This window comes from Oncorhynchus nerka, linkage group LG13 (genome assembly GCF_034236695.1).
Source record: "Oncorhynchus nerka isolate Pitt River linkage group LG13, Oner_Uvic_2.0, whole genome shotgun sequence".
NCBI classification, from domain to species: domain Eukaryota; kingdom Metazoa; phylum Chordata; class Actinopteri; order Salmoniformes; family Salmonidae; genus Oncorhynchus; species Oncorhynchus nerka.
This window is the reverse complement of record NC_088408.1, coordinates 79,077,567-79,099,960: the sequence shown is the minus strand read 5'-3', so window position 1 is coordinate 79,099,960 and position 22,394 is coordinate 79,077,567. Positions and strand designations below refer to the sequence as shown.

Below are 22,394 nucleotides of genomic sequence, written 5' to 3'. Positions count from 1 at the left end.
AATTTAACAGAATGGCAATCCTTAATGTTTCATTATTATTTATTTTTTAATGTAACCTTTATTTAAATAGGCAAGTCAGTTAAGAAAAATTCTTATTTACAATGACAGCCTACCGGGGAACAGTGAGTTAACTGTCTTGTTCAGGGGCAGAATGACAGATTTTTACCTTGTCAGCTCGGGGATTCAATCCAGCAACCTTTCGGTTACTGGCCCAACACTCTGACCACTGGGCTACCTGGTTCAATCATACTAATAAGTATGATCGAACCCGTATGATCAAGTTGCTTGCTTAATTAATATATTTAGCCAACACCACTAACTTAATATAATGTAACAAGGAGGAACAATTTCACCCCCTAAACTCTAGCAAACCATTGTGCATTTAACAAAAAAACTGCATTGGCTGTTAGTACTAGTTTAGGTCTGAGAAAGCTTCTCTAATGCACCATTTTAAAATCAGCTTTATGTTGATTACCCTGAGCAAAGCATATAACTGAATACCCCTGCCTTTCCCAGCCTCAGATAAAACTACATTTCCACATATAACCCTTATCCCTACCGGAAGAACTGAAATCCTAACTAACTTTCCCATTGATTCTAGTTGAACCATGTTATTCTCAGCTTTGACAGGGCTTTTTGCCCTTGTTGGGAAATCCACATCAAACTAGCAGAATTCCCCCTTTTCCCAAAACTAAGAACAACTCCCTTTCCATAGCACTTGTCTTCTCAGTTAGCAGTCTTATTAATATGCAGAAGCAGCAACAGTCTGAATTCAAAATGGTGCCACTGAATCTGTCATCCATATATATGAACCACAAGAAACCTCAAAGTCTGTATATGGATAAGTCTTTTGATAACATAGCTGTGCTTCAACCTAGTTTGTTTGGGGGGAAGTTTCTATAACCAACATACGAATACTACTTAGATGTTTAGAACACCACAGTAAGCAGTTGAGTAGGAAGCTCTAGATTCTAATTCAAATACATAATTCTCCAAGATATCTAAAGTACTAGACCACAAGTTAAGAGAAAGGAAAACACGGAAATAGGAAAAGTATCAACATCTTACTAACATCAATATGATCCTTAAACTGTCACAAAAGATGGCATTGCATCCTGTGTAACAGCACATGTATGGCCAAAGTCCATTTTGATTGCCAACGGTCTTCAGTAGATTTATTTTATATATCCCTCACCCAAAAGGACATGATACTGGAATGAAGGGCGATGATGATCGTATTCCACATAAGATATAAGTATGTCATCATCATATAGGGGAATCCTCTCTTACTGTGTGGAGTGCATAGCATTATCCCACTCACCCCTACTATACCTATAACACTAGGCTGGCTAATCATGACCCAGCAAAAAGAGTGTGATTGTAATTTCAGCATATCATCAAATACATAAGCCTATAAAGCCTGTGAGAGAACTACAAGTTATATTACCTAAGAGATACCTTTCCTCACGGCAAGGCGCTGCTTAATAAGGGAGTAAAATGATCACTGTACATATGAGAGTAATACAGGAGATCCTTGGAAGTCTGTGTACGCTCCAGTGTTCGCAGGAGAGCCTTGCATAGCAGGTCACCTACGAGGCTCTTCAGCTCTTGAAACGGGTCTGCTCACATATGTGGTTGAATTTCCTGCAACAAAGTAAAAGGGAAACAATACAAAACATGTCCCATCTTGTATCAGAAGCAGAGCTGCTGTGTGAAGAGCTGTGAAGTGTGAAGGAGTGATTCAACTTTTCCTCTCACACCAGGTGTGATTGGCCAAGCTTATACAATAACGCCCTCTGTTGGTAAAATGCATGTACAGCCACGCAATAGAACGCATATCTATCACAGGAGGCTACAGAGGGGAGGACGGCTCATAATAATGGAAAGAATGGAATCAAACACATGGAAACCACGTTTGATACCATTCCATTTATTCTGTTCCAGCCATTACTATGAGCCCGTCCTCCCCAATTAAGGTGTCACCGGCCTGTGATATCTATCCATACAAAATCTTAAAAACTCGGGACTATGGAGACCTATTCAGAAAATGGAATAAAGACCACATCTTGTAACTTACGTGGCATGGTGTGCCTTGACTTGAGTACGGCAGTTGCGTCCCCAATAACAGTCTGGCCGAGACGTCACAACAGCTGTGGGTATGAATATCAAACAAATAAAAGCTTAATTCATATTTAACACATGCTAGTTCACTGTATTGATGTATTGTGATTGCTTCCAAATGAATTGCCTCTGAGGACATTCAAGTTTCCTGAACGGGAATTGTCATTTCCCAGTATCCAGCATTTAGAGCAGGGGTTCCCAAACTTATTTTCTCACGACCTCAACCATGTGAAAAAAAAAACGGTTTCCTAATTAACAGCTAATGTCTACTTTATTTGGGCCCATGGCAGAAAATATAAAAACATTCTAACAGTATTTCTGATCGTCTTAACTCACCATCACATACTTTTAATGTGGAGTTATGACAGTCAATTGCAAATTAGTCAGACATGATGTGTCTTATCTCATGTCGCGTCTGAGGTTCTCAAAGTCAAGGGGCGTGGTCGACGCATCTCATCTCTGCTGTCACATCCAACCTGGATCGATATTTGGTTTTAAAGCAGACGAGAGCACTGAATCCAGTTTCACATTGATATGATCCGGCGAAGGGTACCATGAGTTTTATGGTTGCTTTCAAGACAACTGGGAACTAGGAGGTCAAATCATCACGTCAGTGATCTTCAGATCGGAAAGTCGGGACTCTAGAAAGAGGCCATAGTTCGAGTTGGAATTCCGAGTTGGGTAACCGTTCAAAAATATATGTTTTCCGAGTTCCCAGTCGTCTTCAATGCAGGCAAGTCGGAGATTTACAAGTTCCCAGTTGTTTTGAACGCAACATCACTGCTCAGTGATGGAAAGCTGCCGCGGTTATCCCCCTCTTCAAAGGGGGTGACACTCTAGACCCAAACTGCTACAGACCTATATCTATCCTACCCTATCTTTCTAAAGGTCTTCGAAAGCCAAGTTAACAAACAGATTACCGACCATTTCGAATCCCACCGTACCTTCTCCGCTATGCAATCTGGTTTCAGAGCTGGTCATGGGTGCACCTCAGCCACGCTCAAGGTCCTAAACGACATCATAACAGTCATCGATAAGAGACATTACTGTGCAGCCTTATTCATCGACCTGGCCAAGGCTTTCGACTGTCAATCACCACATTCTTATTGGCAGACTCGACAACCTTGATTTCTCAAATGATTGCCTCGCCTGGTATACCAAGTACTTCTCTGATAGAGTTCAGTATGTCAAATCGGAGGGCCTGTTGTCCGGACCTCTGGCAGTCTCTATGGGGGGTGCCATGGGGTTCAATCCTCGGGCCGGCTCTCTTCTCTGTATACATCAATGATGTTGCTCTTGCTGCTGGTGATTCTCTGGTACACCTCTACGCAGATGACACCATTCTGTATACTTCTGGCCCCTCTTTGGGCACTGTGTTAACTAACCTCCAGACGAGCTTCAATGCCATACAACTCTCCTTCCGTGGCGTCCAACTGCTCTTAAATGCAGGGAAAACTAAATGCATGCTATTCAACCGGTCACTGCCTACACCTGCACGCCTGTCCAGCATCACTAATCTGGACGGCTCTGACTTAGAATATGTTGACAACTACAAATACCTAGGTGTCTGGTTAGACTGTAAACTCTCCTTCCAGACTCACATCAAACATCTCCAATCCAAAATGAAATCTAGAATTGGCTTAATATATCGCAACAAAGCATCCTTCACTCATGCTGCCAAACATACCCTCGTAAAACTGACCATCCTACCGATCCTCGACTTCAGTGATGTCATCTATAAAATAGCCTCCAACACTCTACTCAACAAACTGGATGCAGTTCTATCACAGTGCCATCCGTTTTGTCACCAAAGCCCCATACACTACTCACCATTGCGACCTGTACGCGCTCGTTGGTTGGCCCTCGCTTCATACGCGTCGCCAAACCCACTGGCTACAGGTTATCTACAAGTCTCTGCTAGGTAAAGCCCCACCTTATCTCAGCTCACTGATCACCATAGCAGCACCCACTCGTAGCACGCGCTCCAACAGGTATATCTCACTGATCAGCCCCAAAGCCAATTCCTCCTTTGGTCGTCTTTCCTGACAGTTCTCTGCTGCCAATGACTGGAACGAACTGCAAAGATCTCTGAAGCTGGAGACTCATATCTCCCTCACTAGCTTTAAGCACCAGCCGTCAGAGCAGCTCACAGATCACTGCACCTGTACATAGCCCATCTATCTACCTACCTCATCCCCATACAGTATTTATTTATCTTGCTCCTTTGCACCCCAGTATTTCTACTTGCACATTCATCTTCTGCACATCTACCATTCCAGTGTTTAATTGCTATATTGTATTTACTTCGCCACCATGGCCTATTTATTGCCTTTACTCCCTTATCTTACCTCCTTTGCACTCACTGTATATAGACTTTTTGTTTTCTTTTGTTCTACTGTATTATTGACTATGTTTTGTTTATTCCATGTGTAACTCTGTTGTTGTATGTGTCGAATTGCTATGCTTTATCTTTGCCAGGTCGCAGTTGCAAATGAGAACTTGTTCTCAACTAGCCTACCTGGTTAAATAAAGGTTAAATACATTTAAAAAATAAATAAAATGCCATGTTATTTCCTTTGGGTCAGGAACCAAAACTCCTCTGTAGTGACCCGTGAATGCATTCGGTCAAGACAGCTGGATCAGCTGTTCTATTTCACTTACTGGCATGTCAACTGAGCCAGAATCACTGTCAAACGGATTGGGACGTAGGTCCCTAAGTGATCTTCCAAGAGTTGGCGGTGAGCAGTCATCACTCGTGTGGAACACTTCGTGACCACGTTTACTAACAGTATTCTGGATATTAGCTCATATCCCGCTTAAGGTATTCTTCTGGATAAGATGTTTACATGCACCTTCGATAACCCACTCATGAGTATCCCTGTGACCACGAATAAACTAAATGTTCCTAATTTAAATATATGGGTTAAATGGAATAGTAACTGAAATACGGACTCCGACTGTAGGGCCTATAACCGCTCACATGTAGCGTAATATAATATTAACTCCTGGAGAATTGTGCATTTCTTGCAGTGAAATTATACAACAAATGTTAGCTTTGTCTTGGGAACAGGAGTGGAGAAATGTTTCTGTTTCAGCATCTCTCGAGAAAATGCGAATGTGCCATCTTTGACACTTAGGCAAGCAGACAGTATTTCAACCACATAAAATATTCACCCAAGACAAATTGAAGTCTTATCTGAAAAGTATTTAAATTGTTTTCTCAGCTTTTCATTTCCTTAAAACGGATGACATTTGGACATTTTGGATAGGCCCAATCTTTCCACTGTTTTGGAGTTATTGCGTTTTCTACCCGGTTCCTAAACGAAAGACAACTTTACCTGTGTTAACTAGATTACTAATGTATTCATTCTATCGATGTAAGACATTCTTGTGAGCACTAATTTATTTAGTCTTCTGGTGCAATACGTTGACAGAAGAGAAGCTGCATGTATCTAACTATAGTTGACAAACAAATGGCCTACCAAATGTCAGAAACTATAATAATGGCCTACCAAATGTTGGAAACAATAACAATGGACTACCAAAATGTCAGAAATAAGCAGAAACTTAGTAGTAAATTAGTGAATAAATTATAGTAGGCTAAATTATTATGTAATTATTATGGTGGATCGAACTGCGCAGGTAGCCTACTTTTTGAAGGGATTCGTTTGAAAATCAGATGAAAACATCCCACAACACCCATGACATGCGAAACTGAGCCTGCACAGACCGCAGAAACAACATTAAAACGGGATAAAATTTTACAGCATCCCTTTATTAAATCAGCATTTTACCCGGGTTTCTCATAACCGGGATACAAGCGTTTTCGGTGTTTATGATGTTTGTGTGTCAACTCAAAATCAGAATACTTCAGTATCCTGAATAATAATGGGATAGTAGTGTGCATGTAAATGTGGTCACTGATGCCATTTTCTGTTAGAAACATGCACAGCCGATGGAAAGGGGCATGTTTCGCTTTAGAAAGACTCTCCAATAAAACATTTTTCACTCATCTGTAGAATGTTTTTGTATTTCTCCAGCGTTCTTGAATTAAGTTCGTTCAGTTTCCCAAATATGTCTGTTACATAGGCAACGAGACATTTTTATTTTCATTACACAGAAAGTCAACCAAGTCTTATATATGGTTATTTTTTACATCCATTGTGAAGGTCAACCGTTCCTCTCTCAATGCAAACAATCTTTCCAACACTCCCCCTCGACAACCACCAAGCCTCGGTGTGAATTATAACAGTCATGCCCTGATCCCATATCTCCACATTGTTTCGCAAACAGGCATGTGCGCAGTGTGTGGTTTGATGTGGTTTACAATCAAAGTTACCTGCTGCAGTATATCTCTGAGGTCTGTGCTCAGCTCTTTTGCCGCCAGTTGCTCTCGGTGCATCATACAATGCGTCCATAAGGCAGAGGGAGACATACTCATAACTAGAGTGCAGAGGCCTGCCTGCCATCCCGCCATAGATGGAGTGTGCAAAAGTCCATCCTTCGATTGTTTTGTGTCAATATAGCCATGAAATACACTGAACATCCCATGTGCTGTTTCATGCTCGGGAATCGTGAGACAGAACAATCTGTCTCCTTGGTTAAATAGCCCGGAGGTGTGTTCGGTCATTGTCCTGTTAAAAAACAGATGATAGTCCCACTAAGCCCAAACCAGATGGGAAGTGTGCCTTGAATTCTAAATCAATCACAGACAGAGTCACCAGCAAAGCACCCCCACACCATAACACCTCCTCCTCCATGCCTTACGTTGGGAAATACACATGCAGACATCATCCCTTCACCCATACCGGGTCTCACAAAGACACGGTGGTTGGAAACAGAAATCTCCAATTTGGACACGTTTCCACCGGTCTAATGTCCATTGCTTGTGTTTCTTGGCCCATGCATGTCTCTTCTTTGTTCTTATTTTTCCTCCCCAATTTCGTGGTATCCAATTAGTAGTTACAGTCCTGTCTCATCGCTGCAACTCCCATACGGACTCGGGATAGGCGAAGGTCGAGAGCAGCGCGGCTCGGTTAGGTTGCGTTTCGGGGGACGCACTGCTCTCGACCTTCGCCTCTCCCGAGTCCGTATGGGAGTTGCAGCGATGTGCTTCTTGACACAATGCCCACTTAACCCGAAATCCAGCCGCACCAATGTGTCGGAGGAAACACGTACTCCTGGCGACCATGTCAGCGTGCACTGCACCCGGCCCGCCACAGGAGTCACTAGTGCGCGATGGGACAAGGATATCCCTGCTGGGCAAACCCTCCTCTAACCCAGACAATGTTGGGCCAATTGTGCACCGCCCCATGGGTCTCCCGGTTGTGGTCAGCTGCGACAGAGACTGGACTCGAACCGAGAATCTCTAGTGGCACTGCTAGCACTGCAATGCGCCACTCGAGAGGCCCAAGTCTCTTCTTCTTATTGGTGTCCTTTAGTAGCGGTTTCTTTGCAGAAATTCAACCATGTAGGCCTGACTCACACAGTCTCCTATGAACAGTTGATGTTGAGATGTGTCTGTTACTTGAACTCATTTATTTGGGCTGCAATTTCTGAGGCTGGTAACGCTAATGAACTTATCCTCTGCAGCAGAGGTAACTCTGGGTCTTCCATTCCTGTGACGGTCCTCATGAGAGCCAGTTTCATCATAGCGCTTGATGGTGTTTGCGACTGCACTTAGAATAGTTCTTGAACTATATATAGTTCTTGAAGTTCTACGTATTGACTGACCTTCATGTCTTAAAGTAATGATGGACTGTCATTTCTCTTTGCTTATTTGAGCTGTTCTTGCCATAATATGGACGTGGTCTTTTACCAAATGGGGCTATCTTCTGTATACCACCCATACCTTGTCACAACACAACTGATTGGCCTAAACGCATTAAGAAGGAAAGAAATTCCACAAATTAACTTAAGGCACACCTGTTAATTGAAATGGATTCCAGGTGACTACCTCATGAAGCTAGTTGAGAGAATGCCAAGAGTGTGCAAATCTGTCATCAAGGCAAAGGGTGACTGTTTGAAGAATCTCAAATATAATTTTAATTTGTTTAACACTTTTTTGGTTACTACACGATTCCATGTGTAATTTCATAGTTTTGATGTCTTCACTATTATTCTATAATGTAGAAAATAGTACAAATAAAACCCTTGAATGAGTAGGTGTTCTAAAACCTTTGACCAGTAGTGTATACATTAAAAAAATCCTCCGTATTTTGGAAATTCTCCCATGAACCCATTTGCATATCAGGCGACCCCACATGGGGTTGCGATCCCTAGTTTAGGAACCGCTGAGTTAGAGGCTGCTCTCGCTCACCAGGAAGCGCCGAGGCAGGGATGTTCTGTCTGTATTTGTAGGCCAGCTCCCCGAAGGCTCGCAGGCCACAGCAGAAACAGAGTATGGCGTTACTGTTGATGCGATAATCTGAGATATAAAACATGGAGAGAGAGAGAGAGAGAGATAGAGTTACTAGTGCGTCCCAAAGTGAGTTGGAAGGATGCTCTGCACTGTCAGTAAGACTGAGAAACATGTTCAAGATGGGAAGCTTAAAGGTGGAATTGCAGCTCATCGTTTTTGCAGTCACGAGATATGGAAATAAAAGACCTGGATATGGTGTCTCAGGAAGCACATTTATATGATGTAGGAATTTTCAGAGATGTGCAATACAAATGCAAAAAAGACAACCTGGAACGCTTCCAATCTCAAGTTTTATGTGAGGTGAAGAGGATAGCGTCAGACTGACCAGACAGATAGAAGGTTCCCTGTTGCAGGCCCTGAAGACCCTCCTGTAGCATGTCCCTCCACGACATTCCTCTGGCTGACAAGTAACTCTATAAGGCGGAAGGATGACAGGTTATATGTTAGACGTTAGTGGTCGCTGTAGTAGAGAAGTTAGAAAACAATGCAAAGGAAATAGATTCACTTAACCTGGGTTATGTAACCAGGCACCAGTTTCCCAATTCCTAGACACAGATTTAGACTATTCATGGACTAAAAAGCATGGTCAATGGAGAATCTTCATTGAAATAGCTTTTAAGTCCAGGACTAAGCTTAATCTGTGTCTGGGAAACCGGCACAAAGAATGCAGATGCTGATTCTGGGTGTTCAGACTGATCAATGGTTAGAGCCGAAGAGTAGAAAGGAAGTACCTGGAGGATCTCTGATTCATAGTTATTGCTGTTCAGAACACCGTCCAGGCATTTGTCTGTAAGGTTGAGTTCTGTGGACAAAGACATGGATATTATGTCTCATACTGGTAAACATGATACTGCAATGTGATAACAAATTATGTGTAAGACATAAGGACAATACAGGCAATATTTTGGTAAACTTCCACCACTATTTTCAATAAACTAACCACAATGACAGCATTACCTCGGAAATCCCTCAGAAGCTCTGGTTTATTTGTTAAAAATATTAGTGACAAACTTTGAAAGTAAATCTAGAAGTAGTAGAGCAGAGACGCACCACTGAAACGTGCGAGGCAGCCCTGACAGCCGATCCTCTGGCAGCCCCAGTACATGTGACAGAAGGGCCGCAGGCACGCCACACCTAGCCAACACAAAGAACCACACCCATCAGCACCTTCAGCCAAAGCACTCTTGCCATTGGTCCATTAACATTGATTGGCAGGCCTGCGGGCCACTCACATTGCTGAGCGGAGAGTTGCTGGCCAATGAGCTCTGCGCGGCGGTCTGGCATGGGTTGCAGGCAGCAGGTGCAGATGACATGGCTGCCCAGAGGAGGACAGGTGTAATCCTGAGGAGCTGCAGAAGGACAGGACACAGAGAGACATGTCCTCTGGGTCAAGGTCCTGAAGGCTGCACTGTATTATCCTTACAGAATCTACAGATCCAACAATTACGCCACAAGCATTGTCCCATATTTCTGTGTCCAGGCGAGTACAACATACTGATAATTAATTTGATCTGTAAGTGCACTACATTGTGTTGTCATAACTCCCTAATCAACCAACACAACATAAAACACTTACATATTAGAAATAAAAGCATTATATAAATGTAAGCCGTTACCAACAGATGGACACATAGTTCAGTACCTGTAGTGGGGACATCAGAGCATGTTGATAATTCCCCTGGTCCTAGAGGGGCTGGTAGGACTGGTCCTAGAAGAGCTGGTGGGGCTGGTCCTAGAAGAGCTGGTGGAGCTGGTCCTAGAGGGGCTGGTGGAGCTGGTCCTAGAGGGGCTGGTGGAGCTGGTCCTAGAGGGGCTGGTGGAGCTGGTCCTAGAGGGGCTGGTGGAGCTGGTCCTAGAGGGGCTGGTGGAGCTGGTCCTAGAGGGGCTGGTGGAGCTGGTCCTAGAGGGGCTGGTGGAGCTGGTCCTAGAGGGGCTGGTGGAGCTGGTCCTAGAGGGGCTGGTGGAGCTGGTCCTAGAAGAGTTGGTGGAGCTGGTCCTAGAAGAGCTGGTGGGGCTGGTCCTAGAAGAGCTGGTGGGGCTAGTCCTAGAAGAGCTGGTGGGGCTGGTCCTAGAAGAGCTGGTGGGGCTGGTCCTAGAGGGGCTGGTAGGACTAGTCCTAGAAGAGCTGGTGGGGCTGGTCCTAGAGGGGCTGGTAGGACTGGTCCTAGAAGAGTTGGTAGGGCTGGTCCTAGAGGGGCTAGCCCCGTGGCCCACAGTACCTGGCTGACCTCCTTCCTGTAGCCTGGACACTGTCTGCACATCACAACAGGCTGGCTGTGGAAACAACAGGAAGAAGAAGAATGTTTTAGAGGGAGAAAAACAAACCACACACTCTTGGTCAACCATACACACAGGGTCACAGTCACACACACAGCTACTCTTCTGTCTGACCCGATATCGGAGGTGTCACTGTCGTTGTCGGAGAGCTCAAAGAGATAATCAGAGCTGCCCTCTTCATCAGAGAAGGAACGCTCAATCTTTGGCTGCAGCATGTCCCGAGTTATCTTGTTCCGGCTGTCCATGCTCTTCAGGTCCTCCTCACTGCGACACTTCTCTGTGGACACAAAGGGTCAACACAGGGTCAACATTTCCATGCTTTATTTGGGTCCACAGACGTAGACACAAATACCGAGTTTAACAGGGGGAAGAGCTGGTCGCTATCCACAATAGTGTTAATGGGGGTACAAGGGTAGAGTCGGCAGATTGAATACAAACCCGGGTGTTGGATAAGGTAGGCCTCCACCAGGTTGTTGAGGATGTGGTTCTTGCGGATCCTCTCTACGGGGCAGCGACAGGTGGGGCAGAGAGACGAGCGCTCCATCCAGCCAGAGTAACACGCAGCACAGAAGGTGTGCATACAGGGCTGCAGGCTGCATGGGGGACACACAGGGAGCAGATACCATTAACACGCAGTAGAGACACCTTTCTGTCTTATAGAACAAAATTAGAAATACTAGGAATTATAAAATGTTGTGTTAATACGACTCTTGATACCTTATATTTATTGAACCATTGCTATGTTCATCTGCTGTGAGGAGCCACAAGCAATGAAATAGAGGAGTGGGCCTATGTAGTAGTAGGTAGAGTCTTGCTGTACCTGACACAGTCATGAAGTAGGTCCTGACAGATGATACAGGTTAGGGACTCCTCCATCTTGTCAGTCTTGGCTTCTTCCACAGTCACAGCCACAGCAGCTTTTCCAAACAGATCCCCGATAAGAAAAACCTTAGCTGGGCTGGGGCCAACCACAGCAATACTGGAAGTATGTGGCAGTCCAAAATCATAGTCCTTGTCTAGGAAGGGAAAGGGGGGAAACACTGTTACGATCAAGTGTCACCAACTAAGTGTCAATATGCCACAATGTAATGACACTGAATGCACTGACCAGCACTGTCAGTTTTCCTCCTTTTTCTCTCTGGCTCCATGTCCCCCTCCTTATACAACATTGTGACTCGGTTCTGGGCTTCAGTCTGTCGTGTGTCTGTTGAGCAGAAGAGGTTAGTGTTGTGCTGCCCAGCCTTGCCTTCAGCAGCAGCAGGATAAGGGAGAAAGGATGCACAACAGAGAATGATCAAAAGGCCATATGATTGGGGCAAATTCAGTTACCTGTGCCTGTTCTTGAATATGGGAAGATTTACAAGTAGTTGTGATCATAAAAGTCTGGCATAATATCATTCGGCAAGAGCTGTCCTTTGAAAGAAGTAAGGGAGAGTGAACAAAGCTGGCACAATCAAGTGGAGACCATGATATACCGGTCGAAGAATTTGAGGAGGGTGAAACAGATTTACTTCCCAGTCCCTGCTTCCTCTCAATGAGCACCATAAAGAGGAAGCACAGGCCAGATGTAAAGCCTACCTAAGGCAGAGGTGTGCAGGAGGGAGGCTGCAGAGGAACAGGCTGTAGAGGAGGAGACTGTGTGGAGGAGGTGGGAGGAGGTGGAGGGCTGGGGTTCATCCAAGGCCTGCTGCTCCCGTGGAGGTCCAACAAGGAATGGCTCCACAGACACACATACTGCTGCTGTAACAGGGCAGGTCTGGACTTTCTGCTGCATTACTGAGCATCTGGTGGCACCACCTGACATGGTGAGAAAGGGTGGAAAGCAACAAACAAGCTAATTAAAACCACCCTAAAATGTTTTTCATGAAAAATATGCAAAGTCACGAGGTAGCAATCAAATATCACATTGATTTGGGTATTTTATACTTACCAATTGTGTCTTGTGAGAATGTCCTCTCTGGTTTTATGGACTGATACATGTAGGCAAGGTCTGTAGAAGCAAGAGATTGTTATACTTCACTCAATTGAAAAAAACAAATACCGACTCATGAAAAAAAAACAAGGAAATTACAAACTTAAGAACTATAAAAAGACGACACCAGGCCCATCCACATTGACTCAGAACAAATAGAATCAGTTGAGCAATACAAATATCTTGGAACTATAATTGACTGAAAACTCTTCTAGACTGCAAACACACAGACATACAAATAGGGACAACAATGACTGTATTTCGTGAAGATTAAATAAATATCTGGTCAGTAAAAGAATATCAACCATATTCTATACATCAATTGTTCAGTGTTCTCACGCCTGGTACAAGCAGATATCCATCCATAGCAAATAAAAAACAACTAGTAGTAAAGCTGTCAAACAAAATCAGTGGAGTTAATCTGAAGAAAAAGGAAGTGCTGTTCTTGGAGAGAGTGGTGGGCAGGAGTGAAAATTGCCACCAATCTGACACACCCACTCAACCAGGAGTGGTACCAGCTCATACCATCAGGCCGCTGATACAGAGTCCATCTTTACAAAACCGCCAGAGCCTAGTAATCCACCAGTATAAGTCAACTGACTAAATAACTGCTCAACCCTAACTGAATTATGAACTGTATCCACATGTGTTGTCTGCTGTAGTTATTGCTTGTGATTTATGTATGCATTTATGTACATATATTGGTGATGCTGTGCTGTTTGGTGAGATGCAAGACAAATTTCACGAAAAGGGACACACAAATTATTGTTGTTGAGGCAAAAGTTTGTGTACATTTCGTTAAATATCCCCAAAAAGGGAAAACATTACTCTTATTTTGAGAGGCCCTTCTTGGCCGACTGGTCCAACTCAGTTTAGACACATTATGCAAGTTCACTGTGTACAGTATGCATTTATAACCAAGTTGGCAGCACTGGAAGGTACACAGGAAAACAAGTGGACTAAAAGACCTGTATGCACTAAATCAAATCAACATATATTGGTCACATGCACATGGTACAGTGAGATGCTTTCCTTGACAATGCTTAACAATGGTGTGCACTATGCAGTATACTACGGTTGCAAAACTATTGGTAATTTACCAAAGTTACTGGAATTTTCAGTCATTCATAATAATAATTTAGTGGGTGCTTATAGTTGTCCTATTTCACAAGTACAAGTGGGTATTATATGCGAATTTGAATATATATATATTTTTTTGCATATCCAAACTCCCATTGAGACACCCTTGAGAGAGTGGGATCACGGGCCAAGGTCCAACCCTGGAGTAATTAGGGTTAAATACCTCGCCCAAGGGCACATCGTCATATTTTTCACCTTGTCGGCTCGGGGATTTCAACTAGCGACCTTTCGGTTACTGGCCCAGCGCTACAACAACTAGGCTACCTGGTGCCCTGTTCTACGATAATCTATTGTAACTTTGGACATTTGCACTTCAATTACTTAAAGAATATACATTTTATATAAAATCTTCATTTTTTTTCATCTGTGTCCATATTGTCCATGAATTTCTAGTGGATAGACCATACGGTTCAAGAGAAAACAGCCTAATTAATGAAAAAAAGCATCTAAAAACAACAATGGCATAATTTTCAATTAACTCTGCAAGTCTTTCAACTATTGATTTTTTTCCCACAACCAGTTTGGTGCAAAAACAATTACAACAAAGACATAGTAAAAATAAATAAGTGTGTAGAAAAAATCTAAAACAAAGGATCTCATGCTGAACACGAACGGTATTCACCAAGTTGATGGGTTATATTTAGGATAATGTTGTCATTCTATTTGTTATATTAAAATCATCTTATTTTACATGTTACATAAATTCCAGAAAGTTTTCATAATTCCAGTAGTTTACCGGTAAACTTGGAAAGTTACCATTTACATACCCTCACTTTGTAACCCTATGCACTACTAATTTATACACACCCTCTGAAGAAAATAAGGAACACGTTATATTCGTTCTACAGCCTTTCTTTTACAGATGGATCTTAATTTGATCACCCTGCTGTTACAAGAAAATTCCCGCACAGCAGAAAATGCGAACTTGTATTGTTTTGTTGGTTTAAAAAGGCTTTAAAAGTTTGTAATTTCCACCTAAAAATATCAGACTTAATTTGCCCTAACTAAAAATGTATAATCCGCTACAAAAATGAGAGCCAATCACTCCAATCAAAATAAGAAAAAAAACGTACTTTGCTCTGGTTCGTTTTTCCTGTATACAAAGTAGATGACGTCTCCATTCTGCAGCATATGAATCTGCTTCTTCACCAGCTTAGACATGTTAATCACTGTACCATTGGTGCTAGAGGTGTGAAAAACAAAACAAGAACACTGGTCTGTCATTGTATTCAATGTATTCAATCAGCAACCTTGGAAGAAATCCAAGACTAGAGAGGACTGTGTCTCAGTTTTGGCTGGCTAGAAAAACTTTGCTGCAGTTATTACTATAGTAACAGTTAAATAGTAGCTTCTCTTCATGGGATATATAGGGATGGAATCTTACCCTACACTATTGAGACACTACACTGTCGCATTCCATCTTTCTATTGGAAAAGTATCCACAATATTCAGGAACAAAACAGTAAGAGCTGCCACTTTGCTCAATGATGTAAAGCCTAAAACTTACCGTATGCTTCCCAGTCAAAAAAGTTGGTGCATATATTATGACCACATTTTGTGAAGTTTTTCTTAGTTTTTGATTTTCGGACGCATTTGGCAGGTTTTTCCCCGGCTGTTCGAGCACACACATTTTTTCCCCGGCTGTTCGAGCACACACATTTTTTCCCCGGCTGTTCGAGCACACACATTTTTTCCCCGGCTGTTCGAGCACACACATTTTTTCCCCGGCTGTTCGAGCACACACATTTTTTCCCCAGCTGTTCGAGCACACACATTTTTTCCCCGGCTGTTCGAGCACACACATTTTTTCCCCAGCTGTTCGAGCACACACATTTTTTCCCCGGCTGTTCGAGCACACACATTTTTTCCCGGCTGTTCGAGCACACACATTTAGTTTCTTAAGGATTGTTGAATTTCGGTAGCCGAAGTAGACTCCCTTCTGTGATAGGTCAACAGTAGGGTTCTACAATAAAGTGTTTGTTGTCATTCAACGACAGACTCGTTTTCAGTTTCACTTGAGAAATACTGCACCAAACATCTTAGTTAGATGTAAAATTGCACGACTAAGACCTCTTTGGCAAAATTTTCAAAATTAATTACAGATTTCTTGAGTTATCTTAGATTAAATCATACTATTTTGAGGAAGTGTATTTGTTGCTATGGTGTTTCAAGAGGGACAAACAGTAATATTGTCGCTTTTTTCAACAGAATGTATTAAGGAAGTACAGACGTTCACGCCGCCTAGCCAAGTTCTGCTAGGAGCAAACCGAACCTATGTATGCGGACACCTTAATGCAGTGTGTGCACACTAGAGAAATGCGTGTAGAGAAAATGCCTTTCATCTTGCTGACTTATTAGCGCATGGTAAAACACAACCTCTTTAATTGATGGTTAGTGTAATTTGCCAGCTGGTTGCTTACACTGAAAATGAGATTACACTGTGATGTGCAGTATTGGGCAGGCAGATATCTGTTCAATCCACCATGAAATACACTGATCAGTCACTATAAACAGGATTACAAACAAATACAATCTGCATAATACATTAACCTATAACAATAAAACAAACAGGTTCAAATCTATTTAGCCTAAATGCTCTACATTACCATATTATCGTTAAACATACATAATTCATCAGTTTATCCTTGAGCCTATAAAGTACTTAGAAAATAATTTAAAAAATACTCCCTTCATACCTTGTGTCCTCCAGCCACACCAATCCTGAGCTCTTATCTTGCACTATCTTACAGTGATCCCCCGAGACCAGTTTGTTAGCAGGAAAGGAAAGATCACAGCCTGGTGAAAGAAAAAGTTATTTACAGTTAATAAAATGCACCAAAACAAAATTACAACATAGTTAAAGATTACTATTTTCAACATGACTTGAATAAACTAGATTTTGTCATACAGTAGGCTACTGTTGTGGAGCTTTTGTGCTATATTGTGTGTAAAAAAGCATTTTGTTTACGTCATGTTACTGTAAACAAAAACAATTTGGGCCTACTCATTACCTATTTTAAAATAGCAGGAAAACAAGTATTTAGGCAATGGCCACATGGCTGATGATATCGTCACGAGTGAGCTTGGAAAATACCACATTGAGATTGTACGACTATGCTGATTTATTGTTGATGCATTCCTCTCTTCTTTTATACCATATTGTGGGTGCTGCATAACAGACTAGCTCATTAGGCTCAGTCTCTTTGTACCGGAAAGCAGACTCCTGGAACTCAATATAATAGAGCAGAGACACAGACAGAAACCTAGGAGATATAACCTTTCCTTGGTCAAAATCCATACAAAAAACGAGCCTACTTAATATTCTGCACACATGTTCTCAATAGACGGCTTTGTTATCATCAGAGAGGGTGTCTAAGTTTGGTGAACTAAAGACTGGGGGTATTGTGCCTTGAATTAACTGGTTTTATTAAAGAGCCCAGACACTGCCCGACTCATGTCTAGGATATGGTATTTTCTGTCTATAAACATCAAGACATTTATAAACAAGTTCCTCAAAACAAGCCACATACATTTACTTAAAAGTGTTCAACTATAAAAATAAAAACACCATTTTATGAAAAGTGTTATGTCTTAAGTTTTTACACGTTATTATGAATGTGCAAGCAATAATCATTAATATCGATAACAGGGCGTTTTGGTAGTTCACAAAATATGTACAGTTTATAGATAATCGTTAGCTAGTGTCCTACCGCATTACTTTCTCTATCTTTTATAAATTAGCCTACAATATAGTAGCTGAGTTTCTCAACTCCACGATATGTTGAGAAACTCAGGTAACAATATGATGAAGTGAATGTGTTAGTGTCACTGTGTGGGATAGTAATTGTACCTTTTCTTCGCCCGACAGTGCATTCCCTGTTGACAAGCAATACTTCAGACTGAGTGTCCACTTTTACTAACTTCCCCCATGGTTGACTCCTTCCATGCTTCTTCTCCATGTCCAAAGCTGATACGTTCCAGTTTTCTATATTGATCAAATCATGATGCAATCACTGCTTTAAAAACACTCTACCTAGATCAGTGGCAGCAAATATGTCATCCAATAACTTAACCTAGCTAGTTATTATTTTAGTTGAGAAATATGGGGCACTTTATAGCTAGCCAACTACCGTTTCCTTAGCCTAACAAACTGTAGCTAACGTTAGTTTAGTTGGGAAGGATAAACAATGAAGCAACCACCCTGTCTGGAACGAGAAACGCCTGGCTAACTTGCTAGCTAATGTAAAATATTTGATTAGCAAGGCATTTTGAGTAAGTTCATGTTAGAAGTTAGTTAATCAAACAACTCGATGGTGAACATGCGACAACAAGCAACTTCATTTTCAAAATAAACCTGGCTTAAGCTTGCTACTGACGTTAGCTGGCTAGCTAACGTTAGCTTGTTGCAAATAGCTAGCTATTCAATTTAGGAGCTAGAAAGAAATACGATTTAGCTAACTAGTTAGCTACCTTGAAAATATAATTACTATACCCTCAAAGGCACGATTATTTCATTCGGTTATTTTTGCTTGAAGGTGTTTTGTCCCTTAATTTTCCAGTTGGCACACACACTAGTTCACTTCCTGACAACCAAAGGTATTTACAGCCAGCCATCAGCTGGAGGAGGGGCGGGGAAAGTAGTCTGAGAAAATGAGGTCTTCAAGGGAACGCCTGCCACTCAACCACCACTACACGCGAAGAAGAGAAAACAAACTCCTGCTTGTTAATTAATTAGATTAGAATGGTGTGTTCTTATACGCACATTTGTTTAGCTATTTAGATTCACACATTTCTCACAGTAAAGCTACTCAATGTCAAAACCTGGATATATAACCAGGCTTTCATTGGGAATTTGGAGATGAGGGAAGCCTATTTGGGGGAGGGACCAAATTAAGGTTGTGGTTAGATTTCGTGTTGGGGTTGTGGATGAGGCTAGGGTTAGGGTTGAACCGTGATGTGGACATGAAGTTAGGGTTAGGGTTGAACCGGGATGTGGACATGAAGCTATGGTTAGGTTTGTTGTTGAGGCTAAGGTTGAGGTTAAACTAAGATGTGGACATGAAGTTAGGGTTAGGGTTGAACCGGGATGTGGACATGAAGCTATGGTTAGGTTTATTGTTGAGGCTAAGGTTGAGGTTAAACTAAGATGTGGACATGAAGTTAGGGTTAAGGCTAGGGTTAGGGTTGAACCGGAATGTGAACATGAAGCTAAGGTCAGGTTTAGGAGCGGTTTAGTTTGTGAGGGTATCAAACCTTAGGTTGCATGGGTCTATTGCAGCTTCCTGCACTGTCTGTCTTAGGTCAAATCAGTCTGGTCTGGAGAGGTTGAGGGACCATGGAGAGGTTGTTTGTCAGAGAGATCAACAGTCAGACGGGTCAGCTTTGACGGTTTAATATGGGGGACAGCTTTGACAGTTCAATATGAGGAAGACATGGGCTGATGAAGTGCTACGGGTAAACAGGTAGAATAAATAATATTAATGCATGCAAATGCATAAATTAATTCAATAAGAAACAATTAAATAAATAAATAATGAAGTAAATAATGAAAAATCACAAGGGATCAAAGGGATTAAGTGCTGTAAAAAGTGAAGTGCTTAATAGAATTAAAAATAGATTAAAGACAAAATACTATATATAGAGACAAACGAGACAAGGTAAATCAATAAAAATTTTCCTGAAATTCCTCCTTCTGTTGGTGGCCCTTCTGGCTCTCCTAATTGGTTCTCCAGCCCTCCACCGACCCCACCAGGCAAAGGCCATTCATACGCCAACCCTAACCTTAGCTCCTTGTCCACATCCTGTTTCAATCCCACCCCTACCTTCAACCACAACCCTAGCACCTAACTTCATGTCCACATCCCGATTAAATCCTAACCCACAACCAGAACTCTAACCTTATCTCCAGTGATATAGTGGTAAAAAAAAATAGGTGGGTAAACTATTATTGCTGTTCGCAGTGAATAAAGTAACTCTCCCTATACTTTCAATGCATTTTTCCGCAAAAGTTGGCTAAAACGTCACGCAAAATATAAAAGGTGCGCAAACTGTGGTTACCCTCCACTACACCACTGCGTATCTCTAACCCTAGGTCCAGCTTTTACCCTATTTTACATTACTGGAGCTCGGCTCCACCTGGCTCTACCTTTGATCCAGAAGGAAGGTACAATCAAAGTAACAATGCAAAAAATTATACTATGTATGGCACTTTATCAGGCAATTATGAATAGTACTATGTTTTATCACACCATATTATCATAGATTGTCCATTTATATGATTACATATGGGGCGGCAGGGTAGCCTAGTGGTTACAGCGTTGGACTAGCAACCGGAAGGTTGCAAGTTCAAACCCCCGAGCTGACAAGGTACAAATCTGTCGTTCTGCCCCATTGAAAATATGAATTTGTTCTTAACTGACTTGCCTAGTTAAATAAAGGTAAAAAAATATTGCAAAATTGTAATTATCCACCTACCTCCTCATTCCTTTTGCACACAATGTATATAGACTCTTTTTTTTATTTCCACTGTGTTATTGACTTGTTTATTGTTTACTCCATGTGTAACTCTGTGTTGTTGTCTGTTCACACTGCAATGCTTTATCTTGGCCAGGTCGCAGTTGTAAATGAGAACTTGTTCTCAACTAGCCTACCTGGTTAATTAAAGGTGAAATAAAAAAAAATAAAAAATGGGATCAGGTGGTGGACTGACAGCTTATGTTAAGCGTATCACCTGGAGAACCTGCCCGTCGGTCGGCCTGTAGACAGCAGTGACGTGAGTTAGCGGGCCAAGCTGAGGCAGTAGCAGTCAGCTCACCTCGCCGCGACGGCCCTAAGATGGATGGAGAGTCCCTGAGGGCCCCCGGCTGGGTCAATGGATGTCTCTTCTCTGTTTGTGTCTGATTGCAGAGTGACAGCCTCTTTAATCTCATTGCCTGTCTGTTTGTGCTGATCTCCTCTCCTGGCTCTCCTGTCTATCTGCTGCTAGATTGGGGTGTTATCACTTTGGATGGGGTGACAAATACCAGTTTAGAAATTCTAACCAAAAGGTAGAGAGACTGTAGATTCTTTAACCAACAACTTTTTTATACGATTTGCAAAAATGGAGCAGTTAACAATCACTCAGTGGTGCAGAGTTAAGGGCCTAACGAACAAAGTTGGGTCTCAGCTTTTCTTTAAAAAAGTTGCATAGTTCAAATCAAACTTTATTTGTCACATGCGCCGAATGAGTGAAATGCTTACTTACAAGCCTTTAACCAACAGTGCAGTTCAAGAAAGAGTTAAGAAAATATTTACCAAATAAACGAAAGTAAAAAATAATAAAAAGTAACACAATAAAATAACAACAACGAGGCTATATACAGGGGGTACCGTTAACGAGTCTGTGTGCGGGGGTACAGGTTAGTCAAGGTAATTTGTACAATTTGTAGGTAGGGGTGATATGACTATGCATAGATAATAAACAGCGAGTTGCAGCAGTGTAAAAAACAAATGGAGGGGGGGTCAATGTAAATAATCCGGTGGCCATTTGATTAATTGTTCAGCAGTCTTATGGCTTAGGGGTAGAAGCTGTTACGCTTGCCGTGTGGTAGCAGAGCAAACAGTCTGTGACTTGGGTGACTGGAGTCTCTGACAATTTTTTGGGCTTTCCTCTGACACAGCCTAGTATATACAGTAGGTCCTGGATGGCAAGAAGCTTGACCCCAGTTATGTACTGGTCTGTACGCACTACCCTCTGTAGCGCCTTACGGTCAGGCTGTGATGCAACTGGTTAGGATGCTCTCGATGGTGCAGCTGTAGAGTTTATGAGGATCTGGGGATCCATGACAAATCTTTTCAGTCTCCTGAGGGGGAAAATGTGTTGTCATGCCTTCTTCCTGACTGTATTGGTGTGTTTGGACCATGATAGTTCATTGGTGATGTGGACACCAAGGAACTTGAAACTCTCAACCCGCTCCACTACAGCCCCGTCAATGTTAATGGGGGCCTGTTCGGCCCTCCTTTTCCTGTAGTCCACAATCATCTCCTTTGTATTGATGTCCTGGCAACACACTGCCAGGTCTCTGACCTACTCCCTATAGGCTGTCTCATCTTTGTCGGTGATCAGGCCTATCTGTTGGGGCGGTATGGAAATTGGAGTGAGTCTAGGATTTCTGGGATAATGGTGTGGATGTGAGCCTTGATCAGCCTTTCAAAGCACTTCATGGGTATCGACGTGAGTCCTACGGGTTGGTAATCATTTAGGCAGGTTACCTTCGCTTCCTTGGGCACAGGGACTATGGTAGTCTGCTTGAAACATGTAGGTATTACAGACTCGGTCAGGGAGAGGTTGAAAATGTCAGTGAAGTCACTTGCCAGTTGGTCCGTGCATGCTTTGAGTACATGTCCTGGTAATCAGTCTGGCCCCGCGACTTTGTGAATGTTGACATGTTTAAAGGTCTTGCTCACATCGGCTACTGAGAGTGT

General features: G+C 42.4%; 1 protein-coding gene across 3 annotated transcripts; it reads right to left on the bottom strand.

Annotated features, from left to right (window-relative positions):
* Positions 1-21: 21 nt before the first annotated feature.
* LOC115140218 (E3 ubiquitin-protein ligase CHFR-like) lies at positions 22-18,552 on the bottom strand. 3 transcript variants are annotated; one of them, XM_029678430.2, is made up of 18 exons: positions 18,402-18,552; positions 17,782-17,916; positions 16,628-16,727; positions 15,005-15,114; positions 12,750-12,809; positions 12,398-12,616; positions 11,928-12,023; positions 11,640-11,835; positions 11,258-11,412; positions 10,934-11,096; positions 10,185-10,816; positions 9,775-9,891; positions 9,593-9,676; positions 9,274-9,344; positions 8,868-8,955; positions 8,441-8,548; positions 2,078-2,150; positions 22-1,644 (listed from the first exon to the last, which is right to left on the bottom strand). In XM_029678430.2, the coding sequence occupies exons 2-18, from the start codon at positions 17,888-17,890 to the stop codon at positions 1,602-1,604; spliced, it is 2,424 nt and encodes an 807-aa protein (XP_029534290.1). In that variant the 5' UTR covers positions 17,891-17,916; positions 18,402-18,552; the 3' UTR covers positions 22-1,601. The 3 variants fall into 3 exon arrangements, with proteins under 3 accessions (XP_029534290.1, XP_029534289.1, XP_029534291.1); XM_029678429.2 differs by having other exon boundaries at positions 18,424-18,552; XM_029678431.2 differs by lacking the exons at positions 15,005-15,114; positions 17,782-17,916; positions 18,402-18,552 and having other exon boundaries at positions 16,628-16,708.
* Between the last annotated feature and the right edge of the window lie 3,842 nt (positions 18,553-22,394).